Here is a 19715-nt window from a genome sequence, read left to right as displayed (position 1 = left end):
ACACACCAGGAAAAGATTTAATGAGGTAACAAATCAAGTGAGAAATAGGGTAATTTTCTCATAGACTTCTATACAATCAGATCTTTTTGCAATCAGAGGAGTCGCCCCCTGCTGACTGGTAGCAACACTGCAAGTATAAGGCCCTTTTGTTTCAGTTTCACATTTCAGATCCTATATCTTTTTTTTATGTACAGTCTATGTGACAAACCTAAGAGATTTTTCCTCCACCTCTGTATTTCTCGTCAGTTCATGCAGCATTTTAGCATTTTTCTGCTCGCTATTTTCTTTCCTGCAACATAATGACAAGATTCACTTTCACTGCTCTCATGGTGTGTCGGCAGCAAACAACAGGCACAAAAACATCAGAGGCGAGCTGATGAACAAGCATGTAGCAGCAAAAGAATCAAAAGCAAGATGCTGACAAATGAGAGAAAAGCTACAAGGAGAGTGAATACAGGACTTCAGTTAATTAGGTGACTAGATACAGCTTCAAACAAACAGCATATGTTGCTCTGCATCTGCTGGATTTATAAACTGGCAACTGTTGGTTACACATACACGTTACCATAAGCCTCACAAGGTGATAATAGACTTATTCACAGCTTGTTTCAGGGGGAAAAAACTGTTATTACTTCTTTAAACAACATGATTATAGCTAATTATTTAAGGCAACACATTTTCATTAGAAAGCCCACAGATGTTGTTTTAGCTACACAGCTGGGAAGTCTTCAGTACAGCAAAAGAAACACAACAGTCTTAAAATACATTCTTGGTTACATGATTCACATGAGTTGTGCTTAAACGTATTCATAGATGGGATTACTTTTCAACTTTTACACCAAAGACCATGTTTTTACTCAAACAGAAACCCAGAAAAACACAAATGGACACATCAGCAGCACATCAAAGACCCCACATGTGTTTGATTTTAATTTTAACACCTGCCTGCTATGATGTGATATGATTCATTTATTTTCATTTTCATTCACAGAATAGAGAGAGTCCCCAACCACTAATTCACCCCCAAACATTCACAAAGCTTTGGCAGATTTAAGGGAATACAACAGAGTTAAAAGCGAACTTCATGAGCTGTTTTTTTTCTCCTAAAAACTGAACAGCTGCACACTTTAACCACAGCAATGTTTCAGCTCAAGGTCGATCCTCTGACGGAAGTGACATTCCTCTTAGCACCTGCAGCCTCCAACAGTGTCATTGGCAGCTGGTATTCATCAAGAGACTCGCGATTAATAATGTCACGACGTTTCTAACAGAGGACAAGCTGCCATTAAACACCAACAAGGTACTGAATAGCATAAAAATAATCTGATTGACGTCAGCGCAGTTGGAAAAGATTCAATCATATTGTTTTGTGTTATGTAAGTCATCCCAAATGTTTAGCTACATTTTATGACACCCTGATGTTTTCTTTTTGAATAATCAGTGTATTTTGCTTTGTGCCAAATGACAATGCTTCTATTATAATTTGCATCTTTCATCAATTGCAGACTCAATTTACGTAATTCAGGTAAAGTTTGTCTTGGTTTTGCAAACTTTTTAGCCACGCCGGTGACATAGCTCTACTACTTTCAGACTGAAATTACAATTAAAGTCCCTCTCAGGGCATTAAATAAACCCCAAGAAACCCCTCTTTGTCTATCACAGTTACCCAGAGCCGATATGTACTAATAAAGGATAAATACTACCAAATGACACTTGGTCATAACCAGGCTACAACGCAGACAAGTAGTGAACATCTACTGGACACAGATACATGTAAACTTATCCAAATGAAACTGAAGGAAAACTGCTATCAGCACTAAAAGCCACTTAAATAAACAAATAGATGGCATCAACTGCCATGTTTAGCATATTTTGTTCTAGCTTTAGGTGCAACTGTAAAATACAGATGCTCTCTGTGTGCAGTGTGAGTTCTAGCAATGTGTCCGCCTATAACCTTGTGGAAGACACAAGTCAGATTGAGTGTGTAGGCAGAGTACATGCAGGTGGGTGAGTGAGTAGTTAAACAGGCAGTTAGACCACACACTGTACGCACTAATTGAAAGGCCTCTTTACAGTCACAGTTGACAGATCTTTTTATTTTTATTATCAGAGCACTTGCTTTTTTAATGGCTATCAGGATGCAAAGAGGCTTTCGAGAAATATATCAAAAACTGCATCTTGCATAAATCACATACTCCAGGTTTAAGCACCGATCTTACTAATGACATTAGCAATGGCTTCGTTCCATTGTGGCATCTCACTAAGCCTTGTTAGTGAGCTTCACTGCAGAACAGCAGGACTGCAAACACAGTCTGCTATAAGTCAGAATGTCTGCTGTGAAAAAAGATCCATTTACGTTAAAGAAGTGCGACTGAATATCTCCCTGTCGTGGAAGAGGGATCCTTCCTCTGTTTTTCTCGAGGTCTTCACCTGTTAAAGAGGTGAGTTTGTCCTTATATAAATGAAATGTGTCAGGATAACTGGTGTTGAATGCTGGAAAGCAGTGAGGCTCATCTCTGCAATAGGGTGCTGGGTTACATTTTAAATCAATTAATTCCAGCAGGCCTTTTTTTTTTTATCTTTGTTTATAGAAATGCTCTGTAATGGCCTTTGGCTGTTCATTTGAAAATAAATTATTTCAAAAAAGGTGAGTTATGGGTTATTTTGTTGTTTCCTCATTTTGTGTGATAAGTTTTATGATTTGCTTGTCAGATGGCCCCTGGCCTATTGTCATTTTGCAAAATGAAAAGTAGCCCCTCGGTAAAACTGAACATCTCTGCTGTAAAGATTGAACCCCCCCGAGGCAAATTTGCAATTTGTGATTTCAGGCTTTTAATAAATAAATCTGACATGGCTTGAGCATGGTAGCATGCTAGCATTAGCTTTTAGTTGTAAACACAGCTGTGCCAAAGTACATCCTCACAAAGCAACTGGACTAGACAACAACTAAATAAAAAGAAAGAAAAAAGAAAAGAAAATTTTGATTGTTTTTGCAGTTTTATGCAATTTATAATTGATTCAAATCTGAGATGTTACATATAATGAGTGTCTGAAAGTATGACTTTGCCCTGCTCTTTTCTCACTTACGCTTGAAAGTTGATCCAGTTTTTCTTCCCTCCTTGTATTAACTGCTGTGCCTCAGTTTAACAGGCTGATCATCATCAACCTCCTCCAGCACACATCCATCTTTCCCCCTGACATTCCAGCTGTCCAACAACCCCCCTCCCGTTTTAATAGTCTATGCAGTTGTAGTACAAGTGATAGCAACAGTTGTGGTACGCTTGTGAGCGTGGTAATGTACCAGCCAACATGCCTACATCAACCATTCAAGAATTCAATCCTGTGGAATCTGGAGTTCAAATCTTCACTCGCTGCATAAATCAGATCAGACACAGCTATTAAATTCATATATATTTAACACTCCATGTTAAAGGTTGTAAAAAGGAAACATGTTTTATTCTGTTTCTGGAAAGCAACAGCAAAGCAAGACCCAAATTCATAACATCAATATGAAAAAAAACATAAATAAATGAGTGGTCCGGTCCATTAACAGCATGCTTAAATTAACACTCATTGTTTAAACATAACCTGCACTTGAGCATATTAATTTATTATGAGTTCACTTGAATGTCACTTGAAGCTCTGTGACTCATTAATTGATCACATCATTACCTATTAGCTTACTGAACATTAGCAAAAACCACTATTTAATCCAGCTTAGAACATACTCCCAGATACGTACAGGTTATATACTGATCATACACAGAACAGCTATATATGTATCCATAACAGGATATGAAAGATACACAAAGTGATCACTTTAACTCTTTCACATACGTACATGTAACCACCAAAGTCAAGCAGACAGAGGAGCAGTGTGATGGTTAAGAGCAGTATTGGGTCCCATGTTGCGAGAGAAGTGGCTCTTTCTCCCCTCTTTCCACACTGGAGAAGTTCAAACGAATGGCGCTTTGACCATCAGAGTCCTGATTCTTCAGAAATACAGCGTTACTGGAAGCAGCAATCTGCAAAATAACATTTACAACAATGTCAGCCAGGCAATGAAACATGCACTGCTTTCAAAGTTGGTTTTCAGATGTAAAGCAGCTTCATAGACAGTGAAAATGAGACCTATATCTGGATTACCAAAACAAATTCTCTGGGAGTTTCAGTGCCACACAATTCGCTGCTCAGGTACAATTTATTTCCTGGGGCAGGCAGCCTCCTTGTGGTCATTTACTGCATTTAACTGCAACACTGACACCTTTCTAGAGAGCTACTGAAAACAACTAAAAGGAATTATGAAATCCTAACCAACACGATATATAACACTGATGAAGATTAACATGAAAATGCATGTCTGTGTGTAATTGTAATATGTGAATGTATGCATACATGGCCTGGGAAATCTGCAAGTTTATAACCACTGAAGTGCTGAACCCAGTTTATATTTACCACACACTACACCACCTTTTTAAAAAGAATATTTAGCATGTGGTTTAGAATGCATGAAGTCCTTTTTGTACCTGTGATCTGCTGTGATGTAGAGGACGGCAGGCGATCACCGTGATGAAGGAGAAAGTGGCGACAAGGATGGCAGCACATGACAGGATGAACAACTTGTGGGGGTTATCTGCAATTCACACAGAAAAACAACATGTTACTGGGTGTGTGTGGTTCTGTTGCTAAAGGCACAACAATAAACTGAAACAAGATTTTCAAAAGTCAGGTATTATTAATGTATTTCACTAGCAAGGACCACACCATCGATTTGAAGCTTGATAGTTTATTGGATGCAAAGGACCTTCTAGGAAAAGGAGAAGACAGGAAAAGGAGGCAGAAGTATCTGGAGGGTGGGTGGTGCACGAGAAGCGAGAACGAACCAGTGGGAAGGGCAGAGTGGTATGTATAGATGTACGATAGGAAGGGGAATGATTGAGGTGTGGTCCTGCTCCTGAATCTCAGCTAAAGGTTTTGTCTTCCTTCTGTGAATCTGAAGCAAAATGCATCGTGTTAAAAACAACCATGTTAAAGTCATGTAGTGTGTGGCTGACATGCAAGCAGCTTGTGCATGTATGGGAGGTGAAAGTGTTGGTTTTGTGGTTTAGCCGCTTCTCTTGAGCATTTTCTGACTGTGTTTAGTATGTAATCAAATCAGACAGCCAGGCAGCCTGTTGAGCTTTCAGCAACACTAAATAGTACTCAAATTCTTCAACAGAAAGTCCACAATTGTAAATTATACCGAATTCTCAGCAAGTAATAAACAAACACACTGAGAGTTGGTTATTTTGAGTTTCAGTTCAACTCCAGATACAGTAAATCGATTGATCGCAGCAGACAGAGCGGCCCAGTCAGATTTCTCTCCTCTGACATGCCTGGATTCCTTCATTTTCACTCGTCCTTCTCTGCCTGTGGAACTAACGTGGCTAATTAGCCCATGGTCACTTTTTTATCTGAAGCACCTCATGACACAGCACAGCCTGTCATTGTTCCAGAACTCCTTGATTTCCTCTCTGATTGTATTACGCACAGCAGAATGGGCCTGGTTAAGAGGGAGGACTGTGATTGCAGAGAATTAAAGATAATTAGCTATGCGCTCCAGTTCTTGAGAGTCACTGATTTGGTTTCATATTGACTCATTCTAGCAGATTTTGTATTCCACCAAAGCAAAATCTGCACAAAGAATAATATGGAGTTACTATAGAGAGCTAAGAGAAGCTTGCAAATGGCCATAAAGTTCTGACATTGATAATGGGATTAATTAAAGAGTTTACAAATGAATAAATCCATTTATCTATAGTAAAAAATACAGACATTTATTTGGTAAAGGCTCAGTGACTGATAACAGCATAATGAGATTCCTCGACAATTTATGAACAAGCCGCTCAGCTGAAAAGAAAAAGAGATAAATTAAGAGTAAGAATAAATGAAATATGTTACATTTTGCATGTTTTCTAGGTCCAAAGAGTAAAATGTGTTACATTATAACCATGTGAAATTTCTGAACTGAGTTTAAATGTCATCAAGTGCACTGACAGCCTGTATATATCATGCCAGTGGTTGAGGGATGATGAGGAGGATCACAGTAGCAAAATAAGTAAAAGAAAACTCACAATTAACCCTTTTATTCAGGAGGCACCAAAAGTAGGGTGCTTTGAATGTCTTGGTTACCATCGTTTTCCAGGGAGCCTTCAGACTGGATGTTCAGTTTATCCTATAGCAATCAGGTGGCTTTAGAATCCCTTTGGCTGCTGACTGACTGCTTTCCTAGACTGGTGTTGGTGTTTTTTTCTTGTATTTTTACAACTCATTAAACACCATCCCTCCTGTCTGAGTAGATTTATACACTACTGATACCTGAACTCCTCTGTGTTGTTTACCAGCAGCTTGTTTGGTTTTGTCACTTTAAAGCTCCCAGACAAAGTCATGGGAGTCCCCTCTCACTGCTCAGTAAAACTAATGAAGCTCTTTCCACTTCAGGCCAGGAGTAATGTGGATGGATGGAGTGAATCCACACAAGTCTAGTTCCTCGGATTTGTTTTGTAATGTCACAGTGACATGGCATTTTGTACACCATCATGAGGGTTTAAAATGGTTTTATAACACGAAAAGGTATTTCCAAACTTTTCCGGAAACCACGTTAAGCTGCAAAAACAAAAGTTTTCATACTGACAACAGCTTGTCTAATTCCTTTAACTCTTTCTCTGAATATGAATTAGCATCCCTATTTCTCATGGAAAGTAAACCGTTGGCCTGCAGGTACTGATATACATACTGTATGTAGGTGGTCACTCACTGCTTCTCCTGACATAGAGGCTGAAGGACGACTGCAGCTTGCTGATGTCGTTGCGGACGCTGATGTCCAGACAGTGGACGCCAGTGGAGGTGAAGGTGTGGTTCAGTCTCAGGGTGTTTTCATAGAGCATGGTCAGGGTGCAGCCACCCATCGGGTCCGGCTCACAGTTTGGGAGGAAACGCCAGCAAACCCACATAGGGGGACTAGTGACACACACAAAAGAGAGAAGTATTCTCCTGAATCATTGTCAGTGTTCTTCTCAGAGTGTCAGAACATAAAGGTGTCATCAGAAGCAGCAGAGACCAGAGGAACACTGTGGCAACTATTCATCCATCCATCCATTATCTATACAACGCTTACTCCAAACTCCAACACCAGGGATCTTGCTGCAAGGCGGAAGTGTTAACCACCAAGCCACTGTGCAGATTATGTAAACTACTTTAATGAAATAAACCAAACTGTGGCCTCTCTCAGCTATGTTGGATTTGAATGGGTTTAACTTTGGTACATTTCTCAGATCAGAATTGAAATTCTCAAAACTACTTGTTCAATCTCCACATTATTGTGTCACTTGTGCACATCAGAAAAAGCAGTTTCTCATTTCTTTGAACAAGTTGCAAATGCACTGTACATCCATGCAAATGATTCTGTACAATTCTCTGCTGTTTTCCTACATTATCTTTTGCTTATGTCATGTTGATCAAAATGTTTTATAATGGGTCTCTGTTGAATAGTCTCATCCTCCACAACATTTAGGCATTAGTTCATCGTATAAGTCTTTACATGCAAAATGGTTGAACAAGTTGTCATAATATGCCAAGGATATTTAAATACATTTCCACTAGACTTTTTTTTTCTAAATCTGTCCTGAATTGGTAAATTGCTCCCAGGTGAATCCTGACTTTCTCTAATGAAGGGAAATGTGTGAAGGGTTAGGTTTTCTGAAATCACTCAAAGATGCAAGAGAAGATATTTGTGATGTGGATGAGAATTTGTGGCTCAACAGACAGGAACGTCAGGAGGTGTAGGAAGACTGTAATGTAATTCCTACAGCACTGCATATACAGTTTTCCCTGAGGAGATTGTCCTATGTTCACATTTCTACTTTTGTTGTTTTTTTTTTGTTTGTTTTTTCTTTGTGCTATGCAGTGCTGTTTTCCTTTCTGTGTCACAATGACGTGGTCTGTCAACAAATTACAACACAAACAGTAAAAGCATGAATGTGAATCTTGTCCAGTCTCTTGCAATCAATCTCCCACATACACTAAGGTGTAACTTACAATTTACAATAATTGTCACCAAAACATTATCGATAGTTTACATCAGAACATCCCTCCAGAGAACATTGTTATAATGACAACATGACTAAGCAATTTGACTGTCTGATCTACACACAATGACACAAGGAGTTGTCGTTCTTATGGCACTGAGCAAGAGACTGGCTGTTGCAGGTAATCCATGGTGTATTGCTATTTGTACGAATTGTTCTGAGAAATGCACTTACTGTTTTGCAAATGTTGAGGATGATTCGAGAAACGTACCAAAGCAACTGAGAAAAACTGTAAAACAAAACTATTCCAAATATAGGGCTGCACAGTGGCGTAGTGGTTAGCACTCTCAGTTTGCAGCTAGAAGATCCCTGGTTTCCAGCTTTCCCGGGATCTTTCTGCATGGAGTTTGCATGTTCTCCCTGTGCATGTGTGGGTTTTCTCCAGGTTCTCCAGCTTCCTCCCACAGTCCAAAAACATGCTGAGGTTAACTGATAATTCTAAATTGCCAGTAGGTGTGATTTTCTCTATATGTAGCCCTGTGATAGACAGGTGACCTGTCCAAGGTGTCTCCTGCCTTCACCCTAAGTCAGCTGGGATAAACTCCAGCCCCGCTGCGACCCTAATGAGGATTAAGCAGTATATAGATAATGGATGGATGGGTGGATGGATGGATGGATGGATGGATGGATGGATATTCCAAATATACACTTTAGACAATACACCACCTGTGGTTAAAATGGAAAATGGACATTTGCCCTGTTTCCACTAAGTACACTGTTTAAGAAATCCATACAAAATGGTGAAAATCTGGCAACAAGGGTGCTGGAAGAAACTGCAATAAAACAGCGGAATACTGTAACATTAAAAAAAGTGAAAACAGTGAAATTAATGGCAGACATCTGTAAAGTAATGATATTGTTTGCAGTTTCAGTCAAACAGCTTCATTTTAAGGTAACACATTATAAAATAAGAAATCACATTTTGTACAAATATATATCATTGATGCAGACTTTAGTTCTAGTTTTGGTGTATTTTTATAGTCAGCGTGCAAATTAATAATTTGTTCCTGTAATTTTACTAGACATTATCTGTAATGTGATAGGAACAATATGCAAGAAAATAAAATTACTTATTAATGCCTTATTTTTTAATCCATAATATATATTTTTGTTTTTAAGAAAATCAGGTAAGAGGAAGATTTTTTTAAGCTTAAATCGTTTTTTAAATGTAATTTTACAGTCAAAAGTTGTAAAAAGAAACAAATTGCCATTTGTAAATACATAGGTTTCTTATGTTATTTTACAGTTAACATCAATCAGAACTTTCTGTGATTTTACCAGTTATCTGCAATTTAACAAAACAGGGAAAATAGCAATGAACTGCTAAAATCACAAATTAAAACTTGTAAAAATATTCATTTTACAGTAACACCTACTGGGTACATCCTCTATGTTCTAGTCATCTATATCAGTAGTCATCTGTGCTATCAATTTTCCTTTATTTGTGTATGACTGATCATACTGCACTTTTTTATTAGACAAATAGAAGCGCTGCTTTGGTGTTTTTTTATGTTTGGTGATGGCCTACAGGTCTAACAGTGGTAAGGACACTCCGCTGAATGTGATCATCTGATACACATTTTCTGTCAAATACTTGTTTCTAGGTAATCTTCTGGTTGTCACCTCATAGTATTTAAACTCTTTAACTGCACTTCACTCATGTAGAGCAACATACACCTTCGTATATCTGGTAAATGGCCCATGTCTAGATACACACCAAACCAAACTGCCAATCCTACAATTAATGGTCAACCTGCTCTACTATCTGAGCAACATAAACATCTTTGCATGTTTAATTTTTATGCATGTTCTCTTTGTCTATGTATACAGATGAGTTATACATACCAGAGATTCATTGTCTAATCAGAGACAGTGTCCACGTGACCTCCTCATATGATGAGTGTTGTGTGGTGTAAGATTGATCAGTGCAGTAGTGAAATTCCACATTTTTGGTGCAGTAAATTAGTAAATATTGGAGCCCTGTGCTGATTTTTACTGAGCTGTTTGAGCAATTGATTTTTCGGCTTGGATGTGTGTGTAAACTTCTCTCTATTAGTTTCTCCCCTCTATTGGAAAAGCATGTCAAAATTCATTTCAAATGAAAACCTAACCGTGAAATAGAAGAAGAAAAAAATAAGAGGATGGAATTTGTTTTGATGCCTAAAATTTTTAACTCATATTGATCAAATATATCAAATTTCCTAGTAAATCTCTGCCTCCTGGCAGTCAGGATGCATTACTGAATTTCTGACTAATCTTGCCTCCGGTATCAGACTGAGATGAGATTTATGAGATTTATTATTGATAGTGTTTCCTCACTTTCTCCGTCCTGCAACTTCATTTCTAACATATTCATTTATTGCTTTATACAAGGATTGGGGTGGGAAGGTATCATATTTTTGTGTGTGTGTGTGTGTAAAGTGCTACATTCTCCTTGTGTAAAAAGTGCAATGCAAATCATATGACTGATTGACTGATTGACACTTTCTCTATTCAGCAGTTAATATTCACAATAAAAAGAACTACATAAATCAAATGCAGCTCACCTTCCATCGACATGAAAAGCCAGACTGGTGTTCTGAGACACCTCATAATCTGACGGCCCCCTCAGTTCGATGTGTTTGATGGCATCTGAAAAATAATTGAGTTTGTTAGTCATTTCACCATTAGAAGAACTGAAGACACGTTTCTCTGTATTCATCCATTTTCACGGTTCATTTAGTGCTAAACATCTAATGACAGATACATCAGATCATTTAACAATCCAAATTTAGTTTTGGGGAGGATTTTCTAGATTCATTTCCAACATACTAAGTGACTTTTTCTATTTACAATAGTTGAAACTGCACTTGATACCAGTGATATTGGTATAACCTCATCATCTCATCACTTTTATGTGAAATGTGAAACTATATATAAAACTATATATAAACACTCAGTCATTTAAGGGGTCTCATTTTGACAACTTGCTAATCTACATAACAATGTTAAACTACAAACCAAGCACTTGGACATCCATGGAGTAGACTCCAGTGATTGCAGGTGCATATTTGGTCACATCCACTCCTACTTTGAGCCTCAGTGTGTAGTTTCCTGATGTTGAATAATGATAGCGGACAACCGGCTCAGTGCCTTGGATCACTTCCCTGCAACAAAGTTCAAGAAAAGGAATGAAAGATTTAAAAAAAAAAAAAAAAACATCCAGAGCAGACATCCATCAATATTTCAAGTGTGAGAAATCCTTTTACCCATTCCCTAAGTCCCAGGTGTAGGTGAGCTTTGCTGAGCTGTAATTCTTCTGGGGATCAAAGAGTTCAAACATGGTCTCTGTGGGAATATCTGATGCCAGCTCTCCCGAGTCTCTCACATAGGTGGCATTACCGTCCATTTGGTAGAAAACCAGCTTTCCAGCGATGTTTTCTGATAAAAAGAGATCATACAATTAGTTATACAAGGCAAGATTCCTGTAAGAAAAGTGTAAAAGAGATGCTGGGTGACATACCTAAGTCTGTCAGAGGGTCTGTGGTCACTGCCACACCCGGCAGAATCAGGAGGAGAAACACCAAGATACACGCAACATGCTTTCTATAAGGACACATCCAAAAGTTTCAAAATCCATCATTAAATGTCAAACGTCTTAAATGTAGATGCTGGATTTACCTGCCCATATCTGCTGGTCCTCTGACTGGAGATGACTGGAGGACCTCTAGTAGAAATACAGTTAATCCTGAGAGCAGAGTGGATGGAAATCGGGGGAGATGTGGCTCCTTCTGGCCTCTGCTATTCAGAGCATGCAAATGTGAGCCGTAAAACCTTGAAATCGTCACCATGCGTTTCAATCATGTGGCTGACGAAGAACAATTAGCTTTTTGAGTAGAAGGCTCTGGTCTGAGTCACACTGCTGTCAGTGGTGTGGGACGTCCATCTCAGATGTGGTAACTTTTATTTCCTTTCTCTAAATGCTCATTTGACAACAACAACAATCTAAGAGTTCCTCAACAAGCATGTTATTTGATTTGATTTAACTATTGCACAATTCGGTTAGGATTGGGTTCCTAGGACAAAAAAGTCATCAAGATAAATACTAATGTGAATCAGCCACATTGATATTAAGAAAATAAAAATAGATGAAAAAAATGAATGAAGAAAAGAAAAATGCTTCTAGGCTAACTATAAAAACATTCTCTGAAAAATAGAAGAAAAGGTTCTAAAAAGAAAAAGAAAACGTACCACACATACAAGACATTTGATATTGCACATTTCAGGTTTTGGCAGTATTAAGTGCAGTGTTTTAATTGTGAAAATCGGTTTAGGCTCTCAAGTTTCTCCATCTCACACAGCCAGGTACATGCTCACAACACCATTGCTGAGTCATTGGGGCACCATCTTGCATACCAATTCAGAGTGTCTGTTAAATATTTTCTATTCAGACACAGGCCCCGATTTTTTTCTCCTGGACAAAATTGGAAGTAGTACCTTTTCTAGAATGTTGCTGGTCTAATATTGTGCATTAACAGTCTTACCTTGAGGCACAATGTCCACCTCCGAGACACCGGAACTGGACATAAACCCCTAAATCATGCTGTGGGCACTGAATTTCACTTGCTCAGAAGATGGTACTTTTTTATACCATCATCTGAACAGATATGGTTGTTTTGGCTGTTGGGTGTTGGAAATAAGTAGAGAGGACATTCATCAGAGAAGATCCAGTTCTTCCAGTCTTTTGGAGTCAGAGCTATGTACTTCCTTGTGAAAGCCAGTCTCTTCTCCTTTTGCAGTTTGGCGAGTCACGGGGTATGTTGCCTCTTGAAAGCTTTCAGCCCCAATGTTTCTGTTAAATAACGATGCACAGTGCTCTTAGAAACATCTTCTCCAAGATTTTTCAGCCTCTGACTGAGTCACCGGCATGACTGGTGTCTTTTACCCTTGGCCTTTGTCATCAGATCCTTGACTATTGCAGTTACTCCAGATGGGCGTCCTAAGCGAGGCAAGTCTTTGAAGGATCCTTCTTTGTTGTACCTTTGCCACCACTTCTGCACCCAGTGGATACTTCAGCCAAGTGCTAGAGCTTCCTGCTGACGAGTTTTTCCTGCATTTCAGAGCAATGGCCTGTGCACGAATCTCAGACTCTGAAAGAGTAGCTTTTCCACCTTTACTCTTGGCCATGGTAAGAACACGCCCAAAATTTGGTTGTGAGTGTAATGCAGTTTGTTCAGGCAAGAAATTTATGAACTGGGACCTGACAGTTTGACCAGACAAGCAACCAAACGGTACCTGATTGACCAGGTGTAACCCATTTTGGTGACAATCAAACATGTTGTCCAGTGGGGAGAACAAACTTTTGGGACATGGTGTAGTTCAGCAAAAACTTAAGGTACTTGTACTGTGACTATTTTCTTTTAATGCCACTATACAATTCTACTCTGCCACACTTTATAGCCAAATATTACACTTTTTACTCCACTACATTTCTCTGACGGATTTAGTCACTAGTTACTTTCAGCTGACTCTTTTCTGCGCCATTCCTTTACAGTGAGAACAACATATCTCCATATGTGGTAGTTCTGAACGTTCATGATGAAATAAAGGATTATGTGTTCATTTATGGTGTAAGAAATTGCCCCACGTCTCAAGTTATATTTAATAATACTCTTGAATTAGCTGAAAAATGGGCAAATGTCAAGATCAGAGCCCTAAGAAGAGACGTGTAGTTCTCACAGAGCAATGACGCTACAAAAAGTAGTTCAAATGATGTGAAGTGTAAACAGTAGTAGAACTGCAACATACACATCAATGCTGCAGTAATAATAATCCAAAAACATCCTATATAATAGCATAAAACTGTCAAGGAACACTTTTATGAAGAAAAAGTACTTTTGATAATTTATGTAAGGAAAGTTTCTGAACACTTCTTCCAAAACTTCAAGTATACACACAAAAAAATCTCTAATTGTATAATTTTTTTCTATTTATTTTAGCAGACTTTTGATTTTTCCAGTAAATTTTAAATGCATGAACATATCAATAGAATTTGAAAATTAGACTGTATCATGTAAAATATTAGAAACCATAAAATAAGCAATAAATAAAATAATTCTAATAATTCCAATTTTAAAAAGTTTTGACATAAAAAAGGCTGTTTAAATACAACACTTTTGTCACAGTTTTGCAAATGTTTTGCCTTTTATTTTATTTGAGTAGATTTAAACACAAAAATAAGCATTGTTTCTGTAATGTGAATTAGATTTGTTGTTAAATGAGACATCTTGTATAATCAAAAAAGTTTCCAAAACAAAAACAAATGAATGTGTTATACAGCACCTGACTGATTTAAATATTAAAGTTAAGACCCTACAAAGTTTTTTGTTATATAAAATTATGATTGATTTAAATATTAAAGTTCAGGTCCTACAATATTATATATAATAAAAATGTGGCAGACTAATTCAAATGTCAGTGTTAACACCCTACAATATGATATTTTATATTACTATTCATGAGTAATTTTCATCCAAAGTGTATTTTTGCCTGAATGTATGTTGCATACAATACAATACAATTCTTTATTGAGTTAAACATAAACATAAGCATATAAAGCAATTCTGAGGAAAATCAATACATTGTTTCTCAAAGGGAGCGAAATATAACTTCAAAGAACTTATCGAGTCCACTCCCCAGTAATTGAAGATACAATTATTCCTTACATTTTAATTCGGTAATGTTAGCTATATTCACATAATCATAATCAGCATTGATAGTCATCATTCCACCATTTCCATATATTTACTAGTTCCACTTCATTCCATTCATAATATAAAACATAATCAGAAAAAAAAAGAAAGACATATATAAAATAAATAAACAAACAAATCACACATCTCAACATATATATTCATATACATAAGTACACATATTTTGTATTTTTTGTTTTTTATATCATTAGGTTTTGTCTGAACAGCTTCATTTACTGGCCTTCTGGGGTTTGGGTTCAGTATATTTAAATAATAATTCTGTTTTCATTTTCTTTTAATTTTAATACCTTTATTAAAGATGACAATGTTATTTTTATATTAACTTACCAGACTAATCCAAATGTTAGGATTTGGACCCTACAGTATTATATATTATACCAAATTGCTTGACTAATTGAAAAATTGAGGCTAGTATCCTGCAAAATTATACATGGAAAACATAGGCAAACATACTGTTGACAGTGGGGATGACAAAGTTACACTGTCTTGTGTACAAAAAAACATGGAATTACATTTTTCTGCAGTATATACTATGACGTAGAACATTCACCTCCTTTATAGGTTATCAACAAGGTATTACAGCAACAGTTGTGTTGTTACAAGACTTATTTATACAATTTTTTCTTTAAATACTGCAGAAAATCATCTGTAAAAATAAATCTGGCATAAACTCAAAAATTAATGTTACCTGTGAGCCTGGATTGTACATATGGTCAACTCAACCCACCACTTAACAAAAAATCAGTCAAATTGAAGATGGTCAGATGTGAACTTTTCTTTTAAATTGGTAAATTGAGGTGGAATGACCCATACAGACATTTAGAAACTGAATTAAATAGGCATACCTGCTTTGCAGGTGTTGGCAGTGGCATTGGCAGGTTCTAAGTTTCTAGCAAGATCTAGGTTGGTGTCTTCTCATCCTTCTCTCTCCTCTGGAATGACCATAGTAGCATTTTCCCTAAAGAAAAACACACATAAACACCAATGAGAGGCCAGCACTTCAACTAAGTAGATATTAGTACCAAGGGGTTTGAGAGGAAAGAAATGGTTCTAACCTAATGAGATGTTCAAACGCTTTCTTTTCCTTAGACAGTGCAGTACTTCTGTTCTTCTGTTAAGCCTCCATAGATGAGGAAATACACCCTGGCTTCTGTTTCTCAGCTTCTGCTCCAACTTTGAGTTTCTTTTTGCTCTCAGGAACACGGTACACTCTGCTCCTAGCGTTCACAAACATGGAGGTACTGGAGTCCAGGAACAGCCAACCTGAAAGTCACAACAGACACAAGCAATCAAACACAGAAACAATCAATAGATTACAAAAATGAAGCAGGAATTTTCCCTCGATCAGACACTGAGAGCAACTAAGTACATCTAGTTTACCTGAATTGGAGCCAAAGTTCTTCTGGCTGGAGCGCAGAGACTCGAGCAAATTGAAGAAGGTGACACAGTCGTACTGGGTGAGGTAGAGCAGGAGGACCCTCAGCACCTTCAGGTCCTGAACCAGAGCCTTGGTCTTTGCTCCTAGCTGATGCCACAGGGGGTCCAGGTAGTGACGGATAGTCTGGATGGGAGTGAAACAAACAGAACTTTAAAGAAAGAACATTCACCTCCTTCATAGATTATCAACAAGGTATTTTATTAATAAAATACAATGTGTTAAAGAAAATGTCCACCATGGAATAAGCTCATCGTACCTGGGCCACAAGTACAGCTTCTTGACGAAGAGGTTTCTCATCACACGCTCTACTTGGCAGAAGCCTGAGGAGAAAGCTGTGGCCTTGTCAGTGAAGGCCTTAATGAAGCCCGTCTTGTTCTTCTGTCTGAACAGACAAAGGATGAAGGCTTCTTGGCAGGACTCAATTATTTTATGGGCGCGATACACCAGGATACCTAGAGGGGGGTGGATCAAAAGGCTGTAAATACTGCATGCATTTTAAAAGGTTAAACTAACACAACTTCTTTGTGTTGTGGTTTTGTACTGTTTTAAAATAAAGTGAGATGATAAAGCATGTATGCAGCTACTATAACATGCAAATACACCAGCAAATATAGAAAGATAATTGAGACTAATAACTGCTAATGATGAAGAATATGAAAGAAAACAAACATGGCTCTCATTTTCTGACCTGATATAAGATGAGCAGGGATGCGGTCAGTGAGGAAGTCCACCACCAGGATTCTGCTGGTGACAAACAGCACCCCTCCCTCAGTGTAAACATTATAACGCTCAGCGCTCTGGACATCACTGGTGACCGTCCTCGGCAGGTGGGTGACTCCCTCCACTCTCAACTGCTCCGTGAAATACTCCTGAGAAAGAAAGATGAGAAAGAAACTATGTTGATAACGTGTTCTCCAGTCATTTATTGTTATTTTAAATGAAAATAATCCCTTCATGGCTCAAAATGGCTCAGATGTAACTCTACACTGTTGTTTCCTCTAGAATGAGTAGATCTATGTAGTCCCTGTTTGTTTTTCAACCATCTCTTCTCACTCACTGTGGCTGGAACAAAGTATTTTCTGCTAAACAATAGAAAGTTGTACTATTAGAGCAATCCAGTCATAAACGTCTGAAATGAAAACTGATCCTGAAGAGAAGCAATGATCCAGAAAGCTGCACCCTATAAATTGTTTCAACTTAGAAATAGTAGTTCAGTCATGCCACTGGCTAATCACTTCTTACATCATATGTCTTCCATCTCATAAAAATAGCAAACAGACTTGTTAACAAGGTAAAAAGAAATCTTGATTTTCCTGTTTTACACAACTTTGCACATTGAGAAGAAATACAATTCACAATGTTGAAACCGCAGAATCATGCAAAACTTCTTGCCTAGTGTAGCGTTTAGGTCGCCTACACAGTTCTGTTATGACAAATCCTAAAAGACTAATGGTAAAAAAAAACATCTAGACAGTTACAGTGGGTCAAAAACAATAATGTCAGTAGCTTAAAAGTCAATAAAATACTAAATTAGGTTCTCCTAAAGGATAGGGTCAGTAAACACTAAACAGCAGAGATGTAAAAATAATGACTGTCTTCTCATTAATGGAGGTCTCTAGTACTGACCAGCAATCCAAAGAGTATCTGAGACACTTAAAATACAAAATGCTTTATGAATACAAGAACAACTCAGTGCATTTTGGTACAGTGTCATTCCTTCATGAATGAATTTTAAAAGTTACACCTGGTTAAAAAAATGTTAAACACAAAGAGGCAGCTAAGATGAGGTGTATTACAGCAGTGTTAGTGACAAACAGGACAGCACTGATGCTCTGTTGCTTCAGTTATGTAAATTACTGGTAGGAACATGTCAGGTTGTTGTTGGATATTATTTTTAGCCACAGTGTCTTTGAACAAATAACAGGTGTTGTGCCAAAAACTGATCATCTGCCCAAAACTGACAATTAAAGCTGTATCATCCAGATTACACACGTCTACAGCTGCTTTTATCTGGACCAAATGGTCAGAGCGTCCAAATACACATAATTTTATAGCTGTGGTGACAGCAAAAGTTTATCTTTGTGAAACTTTGTCTTAACTGCATAACTGTGACCAAGAAGTGTTGCAGTTTTTTTGATGTAATCAGCCCTGATATTCAAAATAAGTATAAATAATAATAGCGTACTATTTTTTAAGTTTAGGCTACATGTTTACATTTACGTTGTAGAAGTGTTTTAAATATACATATGTACACACATATATATATAAAGGAGTGATCTCTTTTGCAACTACCATATAAGCCATAAACTTTAAATTACAGGCCCAGTGAACGAAACCAGGCAATTCTGGTGCAACACCACCATTTCAGATACAATCAAGGGGCTGCAATCACTTTTGCTAGGTGGGAAACTGCATTATATAAGTTGAACTGGTCCTTTAAATCACTGTCAAGTTGTAAAAACTACTGAATTGGTTATAAGGCAGGATACAGAGAAGGCAAAATAAGACCGAAACGTCAGGATAACAGCGAAAAAAGGCTGCTTTTTTACGACTGTTGTCCATATTAGCCACCTTGCTAGCACCTACCACCTAGCAACGGGTGAGGCGTTCACAGGTAATGTGTAGCATGCTAAGCTAAGCTTACCTGTTCAGGTGTGGTTGTGTTGAGCAGGAGGACCAGGCTGCCCTGCTCCGAGTAAACCCGCATGAACTGCAGCAGGATGCGGTCGACCCCCATCCCCTCAGCCACCACCAGCAGCCCGTCACAGCCGAAGAGGCTCAGGAACATCTCGGTCTCAAACTCCAGCCGCGGTCCCGCCATTTTGGAAACAGCTAAAGGTCCACAAGATAATGAAATCACCAAACTGCCACTTACTGCCAAGAATTACTGTTAGCTGAATGTAAAGTAAGTCTTTGTGATGTACAGCAGCTGCTCTTCTGCCTGTTGTTCAGTGTTTTGAAACCGAACTTCCTGCGGTGACGCTAAAAACAAACGTGGAGTGAGAGACAGTGAGTGGTGCGTTCAGGGCCCACAGCGCCATCAAGTGACAGGGAGGATCTTAGCAGTTATTCTGAATCTGTCTTTATTTACTACAGAACAGGGCTGGCTAAGCGACTCTACTATCTCTGTAAGTATCATATCTTGTCTACAAAAGTAATCAACAAAAATATCAACATAGGATTTCTTATTTTAGCAAATTCAGTGCATTCTTTTGAAAACAACCAAACCTGAACAATACATTGTTATTTACGCTACATGTCTGCAATTCATAGTTTATACTTTTTAAAACAAAAATATGCTGGAATATACAGGCAGTTAAACAGCTAAACACTTTTTTTCTAAATGCAGAGATATGTACATATATTCGTGAAATTTAAGCAACCTCTACATCCAGATGA

General features: G+C 37.9%; 2 protein-coding genes across 2 annotated transcripts; both read right to left on the bottom strand.

Moving 5' to 3' along the window:
• Positions 1 to 98: 98 nt before the first annotated feature.
• tmem130 (transmembrane protein 130) lies at positions 99 to 14154 on the bottom strand. The gene is made up of 8 exons (XM_035950032.2): positions 11787 to 14154; positions 11629 to 11711; positions 11375 to 11546; positions 11127 to 11272; positions 10673 to 10757; positions 6797 to 6999; positions 4527 to 4633; positions 99 to 4025 (listed from the first exon to the last, which is right to left on the bottom strand). Exons 1-8 carry the CDS (start codon positions 11954 to 11956, stop codon positions 3885 to 3887), a joined length of 1107 nt encoding a protein of 368 aa, XP_035805925.2. The 5' UTR covers positions 11957 to 14154; the 3' UTR covers positions 99 to 3884.
• A 521-nt stretch (positions 14155 to 14675) lies between these two features.
• On the bottom strand, positions 14676 to 19358 carry LOC111572060 (DNA repair endonuclease XPF-like). The gene is made up of 6 exons (XM_055004352.1): positions 18961 to 19358; positions 17005 to 17185; positions 16573 to 16768; positions 16259 to 16464; positions 15934 to 16141; positions 14676 to 15836 (listed from the first exon to the last, which is right to left on the bottom strand). Exons 1-5 carry the CDS (start codon positions 19135 to 19137, stop codon positions 15993 to 15995), a joined length of 909 nt encoding a protein of 302 aa, XP_054860327.1. The 5' UTR covers positions 19138 to 19358; the 3' UTR covers positions 14676 to 15836; positions 15934 to 15992.
• Between the last annotated feature and the right edge of the window lie 357 nt (positions 19359 to 19715).

The sequence above is a fragment of the Amphiprion ocellaris genome, chromosome 18 (assembly GCF_022539595.1).
Source record: "Amphiprion ocellaris isolate individual 3 ecotype Okinawa chromosome 18, ASM2253959v1, whole genome shotgun sequence".
NCBI classification, from domain to species: domain Eukaryota; kingdom Metazoa; phylum Chordata; class Actinopteri; family Pomacentridae; genus Amphiprion; species Amphiprion ocellaris.
The sequence above is the reverse complement of the archived record's forward strand: the minus strand, read 5'-3'. Positions and strand labels throughout refer to the sequence as shown.